General features: G+C 35.5%; 1 protein-coding gene and 1 pseudogene across 1 annotated transcript; one reads left to right on the top strand and one right to left on the bottom strand.

The window, feature by feature from the left end:
* Positions 1 to 1,539: 1,539 nt before the first annotated feature.
* On the bottom strand, positions 1,540 to 3,649 carry LOC143589097 (protein RESPONSE TO LOW SULFUR 3 pseudogene; annotated as a pseudogene).
* A 1,175-nt stretch (positions 3,650 to 4,824) lies between these two features.
* On the top strand, positions 4,825 to 7,245 carry LOC143589100 (uncharacterized). Its single transcript, XM_077069950.1, has 4 exons — positions 4,825 to 5,144; positions 5,224 to 5,277; positions 5,813 to 5,938; positions 6,920 to 7,245. The coding sequence occupies exons 1-4, from the start codon at positions 4,929 to 4,931 to the stop codon at positions 7,100 to 7,102; spliced, it is 579 nt and encodes a 192-aa protein (XP_076926065.1). The 5' UTR covers positions 4,825 to 4,928; the 3' UTR covers positions 7,103 to 7,245.
* Positions 7,246 to 10,291: the final 3,046 nt, after the last annotated feature.

Raw genomic sequence — 10,291 nt, 5'->3', positions numbered from 1 at the left:
GTTTAGGGTTGTCTTTGGATTGAAGTTACATTTATAGTAAATTATAAGGTAAACTATTCAACCGATTGAACTCCCGGTATAACCCGGTTTAACCGGTTGTACCATTTTTTAACACAATCCGATACAAGTAAAATACTAATTTTTAAAACATTGATTCAAACTGAGCCGTGTTTCCATGCAATACCCGAGACATAATACTTATGTTAATGGGTGCTAAAAAAAGTTTTAAACATGACATTTCGTGCACCTTTTTAATACCACTACTAAAATTTTTAATGAGACCATTTGAAAAGGTCAACTTTATTTGAGATGATGGTATGCTAGGACAAATAATATTAGATGTTAAGAGTAGATCCAATAATAATAAATTGTGAACCAGGGAATATTCTTGGTTTATCCCATTTCACTTTAATTTAAAGAAAAATGAATCATAATCCTTCCGACAGCACCAATGTTTTGCACCATGATAGCGTCCTGATTTCCTTCTAATGGATTGTGGACCAAATCTCGGAAATGGCCCTTAATGCCCGGGTATGTGAACCCTAATGTGAAGAGGGAGAGAAAGAAATGTGGGGTTAAGGAGAGAGAACCATGTAAATTTTATTAAAAAGCATGTTAAAACCAAGTAAATTTCGGTAGTTAAGAGGGTGTTTGGGATTCCTTATTTACCTCCATATAGCTTATAACATATAGATTTTAATTATAAGATGTTTAGAAAATATAAGTTCTGTAAGTCTAATTATGTTTGGTTGGAAGTAATGGAATGAAGAGGGAATGGAATGAGAGAAGGAATGAAATGAACAAGAGAATAAAATGGATCATTATCATTCCTTTGTCTTGTTTGGTCTTGTTTGGTTAACCTATGGTAATGAAATGAATAATTACTTTACGTTGTTTGGTATCCAAAAAATTGTATGAATGAAATAGAAATAATAAAAATATTCATATGTTAATATATATTTTTTTTACAAAAAAAAAAACTGAAATTGCGACGGTGATGGTGGTAGTTCTGGTGACAAAAATGTGGTGGTGGCGGTTAGCAGGGTGGTTGTGGTTGTGGGGGTGGCGGTAGTAGCATTGATAGTGATGGCGATGGTAGGGTGCCGGCGACGGTGGTGGTGGTCAGGCAACGACAGTGGTGGTGGTGGCGGTGATAGCGCTGGTGGTGGTGGAGGTCGTGGCGACGGTGGTGGTGATGATCAGGAGATAGTGGTGGTGGCGATGGTAATGGTGGTGGTGGTTGTTAGGTGGTGGAGGTGTTGAGAAAGTAGGGTGAATGATGAATGGAATTAAAAAAAAAACGGGGGGGGGGGGGGAAGGAATGAATGATTTTGATGTAACGGGATTTCATGTGCAATGAATGATTCCATTTCATTGAGTAACCAAACACCACTTTTTTTTATTCCTACTTTTTTTTATTCCTACGTGATGAATCATCAATTCCCTTTATTATTTCTGCATACCAAACGCTACCTTACAACTTTCTAACATAAAAATAAATCATAAACCTAGATAATAGGTAAAATAAGAAATCCCAAATACCACCCATCTTAAAAAAAGAAAAAATCATATATTCGGCCTCATGGATATAATTTAAAACCCTAAGTTAAATAAGCAAATTACTCCATCACAATCAAAATTTCAACAACACTTATTAATACTCAAAATTTCTAGATTCAATTCCAATAAATCAATAATTAATCTACAATCTGTATACATATCCTCTCAAAATTTAACAAATATCCGTTTCACAAACTCATTCATTGCGTCTTAACAGAAGCCGATTCAATGATCTTGTGAGCAGCCGAAAGCTGTTCCGTCAACATAACCAGACGCTCTCTATAGGCACGCGCCTGGTCCACGGCCTCGGCTTCAAGCTCGCCCAGCTGCGTGCACAGACGCTCCTCGGCGTCCTCAGCCACGCGCAGGCGCTGCCACGTCATCAGCAGCTCCTTCTTCGTATTATCTTCTCTTTCGAAACTCCTCTTCAACTCTCTCTCCAGCTCCTCGTTTCTCCTCCTCTGCAATGCTTGGCGCCATTTTATATTAGAAGAAGAAGAATGGGTTTTGTTGGCTGATTGTGTTACTTGGAGTACGGCTTTACTTCATCACAGGTAGTTTATTTATAGATGTTATTTCCTCAAGTATTTTGTTTCGTTTGTAGATTACACCTTTAAGTTTAGGCTAAGTTACTGATCTAGTCCCCGTAGTGTTGTGTTCTTATCTTTCTATGTGGTTGAAATTGTCTTAGGACCCGACCGCCTTCGCCTTTGCCTTTGCCTTTGTTTTAATTAAATAAATGCTTAATAATCGACAAGATAAAATAATTGAAATACCAAAATAGGTATGTATAGGGGTATTCAGTTATTTACACTTTGGTTTATAGTTACAATTGTTTAGACAACTTATTAGTTTGATTTTACGGTTTGTTATTTCTTTTAATCTTTTGATAGTTGGTTTCTACATTTTAAAATCGGGTGAATGATTAGATTTATGATTTATGCCTGAGACCGACTGTATAAAACTAGGTTGGACCGTTGGCTATTTGGCTTAAGAATTATTTTGACTTTTAATATATTTTAAATGTGCCCTGCTTGCGGTGCGCGCATATAATGTATATATGTGTGAACCCTCGGGTGGACAAAAGTAAAATTGCACTAATTTTGACGTTATTTTACTAATCTCGTGAAAATAACGTTAAAAGTGATGGAAGGTTAATCAGGCATCATGTGGTGGCGTTGATAGCCGAAAGACAAGGGTACATGCACCAATCAGCCAGCGTCCCAATGATTGAGTGCTATGTGCCTTATGTCCAAGGCTTGATGCAAAACTAGTATAGAGCCGGAGGTCTCACCGGAAGCAGCCTCTCTATCCCCATGGGGTAGAGATAAAGCAGTCTACATCTTACCCTCCTCAGACCCTACCATAGCTTTACCATTGGTGGGATATACTGAGTACGATGATGATGATGAATTTTTAATATATTTTAAATATGTGTATTTGTTTGTTTTAGCTTGATTCAAACCGGGTAAGTGTTCAATCTCTATGTGTCTTAAGCTTAACTGAAATCATGTTGTATGTATCTGTTATATATGTAAAATCTTATGAAATTTATTAATCAACTAAAGCAAATAATAAACCAACATACTATTGGAATTCCGTTGCAAGTATTAATATAGCATAATCTCTCCTAAAACCAACACACCACTGAAATTATTTATAGTTTAGTCGGATTTGTCGGCTACACTGCCCCCGATCCCTCGAGTTGGGTGTTCAGTATGCAGAATTGGGTATGGGAGAAACCAAATGGAAAGTGAAGGGTGATGAGTGATTGGGTATGTCATGTAATCCGGGTAGCACCTCCGATACAATGGTAAAATATGATATGTAGATTGATTTTACACTATATATAGAAGTCAATATAAAAGTGATGAATTTTAAGTTTAGTGTTCTTCCCAAAATCGACCTAACCAGCCCTCACATGCAGCCCATTTTATGATTAAACCAACGTTAAACCACTTCTAAAAGTTAGGAACATCAAATGTTTTGATTATAGGCCAAAAGATATCTCAAATCCATTTAAAAGCATATTGAACTTTATGTATGACCTCATACTTGATCTAGGGAAGAAGCTAATCTCGTTTACCATTAAGAAATAAGTTTTTATGCTTTCCTGCACTTTCATTTCCGGATTCAGATGTACTACTCTTCTTGGGAGCGCCTCTCAAAACACAAACACAATACACTAGAATTTTGCACAAATGAGGAGATCTAAACAACCAATACTCCTTTTACCAGCCTTTAAGACTTGAGTTTGATACAACACCAAATCCCAAGTATTATTTGTTTATGTTTACTATATGTGGCGAAGACTACGACCAATAGGTTGTGGCGACAAACAATGATAGTAGGTGTTTCTCGTCATTTAATTCTAGCCGAGCTTAAACAAGCTGAAGCTTCAAAATAAATAAGTAATCTTATTTAATGGACCTAAAAAAACCTATTACTTATATAACTTTTATTTAATACACCAGATATACATTTATATAATAGTATGTAACATAAAGAAAAATTAAAAAGATAACTAAATAATTACATTGTTTAATATAAATCAGTTGTTGTTTAAAAATATATAAAATAATTAAAAAAATATATATAGTAGTTGAGCTTGACAATAAAAACGACTCACAAGTCAAGCTTAAGTTTCACAAAGAGCTCGAAATCATAATAAAACTAGTGAAACTGAAGCCTCTTGAGTGAAAAACAAATGAGCCTTCGTAAATATAACTAAGCTTATAGTTTTTTTTAACAAAGCTTATAGGCTTTTTAGTTTTTATTTACAAAATAAGCTTAGCTTAGTGTTTGGTTTAGTTTTTTAAGCTTATATTTATGAGTTTATATAAGCTAATATGAAGAAATTTATTTGAAGATGGATTTTTAGCTTATTTGTGTAAAGGTGTAAGTTACTCTCGTTTATCCTCAAATGGTGATGAATTATTAGCTTATTATTGATGTAACTTATTACTTTAACAAATTAAAAGATAATAAACTTAATAATTTATTAAAACACATAATTAACTTGTAGAATATATAAACTAATTTAAACACTTATTAAAAATATTTTATCAAATAATAGAAAATAAGCTATAAGATATTTTGAAAGATGAGCATAAGAAAAAAAGAAAAAGGCTAGACCAAACACCCACTAAAAGGAAAGAGAGACGCATAATTCGGCCATCCATCCATCAATCGTTAGCCACAAAGCCAGTGACCATCAACCGTCGTCCTCCCACCAAACCGTTCATGGCGACAAGCCACCCACTCCAAAACCCAAAGCCACCTCCTTTCCACCACCAACAGACCCACCTACTACCTCACTCAGAGTTCAGGCATTCAGGCGATCCGATTTCGACGTCTTCGCCAAGCGTATGGCCTCCGGAGAGGCCTGGAAAGACGCCTGGCGCACTGCCATTAATGGCTTCGAGCACCTCGTTTACGAGGCCAAGAAGACCGCCGAGCGACTCGACCGGGAGTATTCCGTTGGCCGCTCGGCGTCTGACCGGGCCAGAGAGCTTGACCGGGATTATTTGATTACGCAGCGCTGGCGGACCTTTACTCTTGATTTCACTCGGAATTGGCCTAGGGTTTGCTTTTATTATTAACATTCATATTATTTATTTATATTATTTGAATTCAAAATATATACGCAGTTTTGTGTTTCAGTACAGGAAGCAGTTTAGTGATTTTCTGGATACACCATTAGGGAAGAGTTTTGGGGTAAGCAGGGTTTTACTATGTCTTTTTGTATAATCTATTTATTCTTACTTGTTGCTTTTGCATATAATTTAGCCCGAGTTCACAACAGATTTCTTGTCTATTAACTATAGTATGTTCATCTTTGTATGAAATTTAGGGTTTTAGATTTTGTGATTCTTTGACTGACTGCTATTGTTTTATGTGAGTTTCCTTCGCATTGCTCCCTTTAGATGAACCAAGAATTGTACTATATAATTGTATATTGATTATGTCTATAATAGAGTTATATAGGGGCTCTTGAGTTATCTTCCATATATGATAATTATATAACCTGTCTAATAGTGGATACCCTTGAAACAAAGTTTTAATGGTTCTTCGTTTTAGCATTCTTCAAAAGATTTATATGAATACATTGTAACAATAATAATATTAATTGCTTAAATGACTTAGTGGTTACTCAATTCTAGTGTAGTCGTAGAAGGTAACTTACGCCATAAGCAACCTGTGAGGTTTTTTTTTCCCGCTTAAATTGCTAATAAAATGATTGTTTTTGTAGACTATCTTCTTTCTATGGTTTGCACTTTCTGGATGGCTGTTTAGGATTCTGATATTTGCAACATGGGTATTACCAATTGCTGGCCCGTTACTTATTGGGGCTGTTGCCAACAATCTCGTCATTAAGGTGATTTCTTAGTTATTTATATGTGATTTTAGAATAATAAGTTTTTCCACTTGATTACTGCTTGTGGCAGACTCATTTCTCAACCACCCTATCCTGTTTATTTCACCACTTGGTTGATATATTGTTGGCCTTGTGAGTATATTTGCTTACAATATAAAACAATTTTTTCGACATGGATAATTCTTAGTATCCAAAAAATGGGCTGCAAATGTATATCAATTATCTTTCCCAAAATTCAAAACTTATCCCAGTTGTTGTGATTTTTCAAATTACTGAGTAAAGGAAGGATTACAACTAGGGGTGTCCATGAGTCAGTTTTAGGCTCAAACCGAACCATTAACTGAAAATTCGTTTTTTGAGTTTTTAAAAACCGTTATGCTTCAGTTTTGGGTTTCCACAACGGTCGGTTTTATCATTTGGGCTCAAAAATTTTGGGTCGAAAACCAAATGGCCTAAGATAATTAATTTGAGCTTGAAACTTTGAGTCTTATTCTTTTGTTGAGTAATGATTAATTGATCATTGCATTTGAACCTAATGTTTCTGGTTTACAATATTTATTATTTTTTTATAAATTTCATAAAAGGTTTTTTTTTGGGTTTTGGGGTTCAGTTTGATATTTTCGGTTTTTGGTTGATGTAAACTCAAAACTGGACCGAAAAATCAGATTTTTAGAAAACATAAAGGCAAACCGTTGGTAGTTTTATGGGTTTGGTTGTCTGTTTGTTTTGGTTACGGTTCAGTTATATCGGCTTTGTGCAACTTCTAATCACAACATGTTTTCATTTCAACTTATTATTTTACTGTTACAACTTCAAACAGCAAGAACACATCCGAACACTATTACAAATTTACAACTCATAATCGAATTGTCAAATTCTGACTATTCAGCACATATAATCACTGCCAAATATTTTAATTCCACCATGTCGCGTAACAATCTTCATGAAATGTTAAAAGTATGCCATTATTGACTTCCACAGGGAGCGTGTCCTGCATGTAAGAGACAGTTTGTCGGTTCCAAAAACCAGATGGTGCGATGTGCTGGTTGTGGAAACATTGTTTGGCAACCGAAAGGAGACTTCTTTTCTAAAGGTGGGGCCCGCCCTTCTTCGTCTTCAAGATCTGATCCCGAGATAATAGATGTTGAGTTTGAAGAGAAATGAACAGATGATCCATAAATACTAGTAGTAAACAAAATCAAATCACTGGTTGATGTCTGTCTATTTTGTTTGCCTTTATTAGGTGTGATAAATATGGTTATGTAACTATAATTCTCTTTATTGTGTTTAAAATTTCTTCCTTTTTACTAGGGGTGTGCATGGGTAGGTTTGGGGCGGTTTTATGTCAAACCCATAACCATAACCAATATGTCGGTTAATGGATAACCATAACCATAACCGATCCGTTATGGCGGTTTCGGTTAATCGGTTTTTCAAGGTTATAGCAAGTCGGTTATGGGTCGGTTAACCGTGACCAAAACATGATGTAATTGAGTCTAAAACTTTGATACTAAATATTACCTAAAAAAATTAAAATTGGCATAACATAGTTCAACAAAATATATAATCCATAGTATTCATAATATATATATTCAAACAAACAATAAATGGATTAACTTTCTAGTAAAATTAAATCATATAGTAAGAAGATGAGAGCAATATTAGTTTCTCTCCTTTAATTTTCAGCAAATTATCAACGTCTTCTAATTATAATTCACAAAGTTGATAATCTTGTAAATGGGGCGGTTCGGTTATGGCGGGTTTGAAATTATCTTTAACCAAAACCAACCTGTAATTAACGATTTTAAAAAATTCATTAAATCGACCCACCGGTTATGTCGGTTATGATTCGGTTAACGGTTTTGACGGTTAGTTTGCACACCCCTACCTTTTACCATCATGTTTTTATTATGTTTTGGGTACCTGATTGTTGGGCACACAAGCACTGAACTTGTGTGATATCCCATTGTGCCTAGCAGAATATAAAAGTGATACCCAAAAGATTGTTTTGGGCTCTGGAAAATGCACCTATTTTCAGTGAGGTGCAGTGAACATTGTTTCAGGTTATATCAACATTGTCTTTGGAAAATGCATCTCATTTTAGAGAGGTGCACCTCATGTACATGTATTTGTCCTCTAGGTGCACAATATCGGGTATTTTTAAAATCCGGAATCGGTTCGGAATCGGTTTTTTTGGGTACAAAATGGGGCTGGTTCTAGTCAGGAACCGGGTCGGTTCCGGACCCGACCCGATGGACTGAAATGGGAACCCAGTGGAACCGGTTAGGGTAGAAACCGGGAGTAATGGATTATGTTAGTAAGTGCTTAACTTGTTTGCAAGTCAAGGCTGAACACCAGAAACCTTATGGAAAGATGCAGCCTTTAAAGACACCAGAATGGAAGCGGGAACACATCACCATGGATTTCATAACTAAGCCACCCCGTACAGCTAAACATCATGATATCATTTGGGTGATTATGGACCATTTGACTAAAAGTGCTCACTTTCTGCCTATATGAGAGGCCATCTCGTCAAAAATGTTAGCAAATGTGTTCATTAAGGAAGTCGTGGCTAAACATGGAGTGCCGTTGTCAATAGTTTCTGATAGAGATACTCGCTTTACTTCGAGATTTTGGAAGAAGTTCCATGAAGCTATGGGAACCAGACTGAACATCAGTACGGCGTATTGATGTGTTGTAAAACATACTTACTTTCCTTATGATTTTATCATGGTTTTTATGCTTAATTGTTTATTTTATGAAAGTATTGGGGGTTAAGCGCAATAATTTACAAAGTTTAAATGTTAATTGTAGGTTTATGAAAGATGGTGAAAAAAGAGTTAAGTTGGAAGACTCTAGGGGCCTTTTTGGTCAAGTTTCAAAACTACAACTCAAGGCCCGACCCAAGCCCACAAGTTAGAAGCCTTACATGATATTATATTAAGTTAATTAACTTAATTTTCTGCCATAATCCAGCCACAAAACCGAAATCAAAGAACCCTAACTCCTACTACCTAGTCTGATTGGCAGCAAGAGGAAAAAGAAAGAAAATTTTGTGGTGGCTAGTTGGCGGCTAGTAAAGAAAGAAAGAAGGCTTGGGTGACTTGGGACAACAGCTATACTCATTTTTCATCATTTATATCAGCCATATACTCTAAGTAAAACTCTCATAAACTTTACTTTTTGTTCAAGAATCCTAACTAGTTGAATTGATCTTTTTCTTTGGATTGTTTTGCAAGTAATTGATTGTTTGACTTTGATTTAGTTATTCTTGGATTTTGAATGAGTTTGATTATGTTTATGTTGATGTTTATGATGATTTACTTGAATGTTAATGGCTGTCCAAACTTAATGAGTAGCTAATCTTGTTTGTTCTACCTAGGTTTGATGAATATTGTTAGGTTTTGACTAGTAATATGGATTGTTAATGATCATGGCTTAAATTGTTAATGTAAAGTTTGATTTAACAGTAAATTAGATTGTGTTTAGTGGCTGTGTTTTGTTTGATTATACCTAATAACCTCGTGCTTTAATTAATTGAATCGGTTTTGATTAATTGTTGCATGTTTAAGGCTCTTTACTTTGTGTTTAGGGTTTATTTGCGGGAAGTACAACCGTAGGGATAAGTGGGTAAATTAATTAGATAAAATCAGTTGTGAAACATCTTCTTAGAGACCGAGAGGTGATAAGAAGTAAACTCGTCTCATTACTTTTACTTGTTAGAATTAAGATCGCGCGAGAACGGGTTTTGTTCTTGTCGGGTTTGGGTGTTTGAGTGATTAGTTGGTCTAGTTTAAGTTAAGTTGAATTGTTCCTCTATCCTTGGTTGCGCAGTATTCGTTTCCATTAGGCTAGTGTGTCGGTGAGACCGAGAGTTGAGTCGGTATTAGAACACGTTAATAATTTGTTTTCCCGGTTTGTTCTTAAAATCAACTAAGATAAGTTAGAGTTTGTTAGTGAGACCGAGAGGTGATCTGACCTTCTTGAGCGAACCTTAGTTGTGTCATCCTTTAGAACCGGTGTCGTGAGAATTTTCAACCCATTGTCTTGTCATCTCCTTCAATATGATTCTTACCTAGGTAGACGTTTTTATCACTGCAATCAAAGTTTCCGAAGTTTTGTCAAAAGTTTTCATTTAGTTGAGTTAAGTAGTTAAATCAAATTAAAAAAAAATCAATTAAATATTTTGGTGAGTCTTGGTTAGAGTTTAGTGATTATAAACGTTTTCACGTGTCTTCGAGTTCGATATCCGGACTTTCCTCATCTGTGCTATACGCGACCGGTACACTTGCCGTTTGTGTGAACTAGGATAGATTGTTTGGTTTTTAAAGCTTAGTTGCGACTTGTGTTTTA

The sequence above is a fragment of the Bidens hawaiensis genome, unplaced genomic scaffold, assembly GCF_021521415.1.
Source record: "Bidens hawaiensis isolate Kalapana, Puna unplaced genomic scaffold, B.hawaiensis_p1.1 tig00037220_1, whole genome shotgun sequence".
In the NCBI taxonomy this organism is placed as follows: domain Eukaryota; kingdom Viridiplantae; phylum Streptophyta; class Magnoliopsida; order Asterales; family Asteraceae; genus Bidens; species Bidens hawaiensis.
Note: the sequence above shows the minus strand (reverse complement) of the source record. Positions and strands in the feature narration are given on the sequence as shown.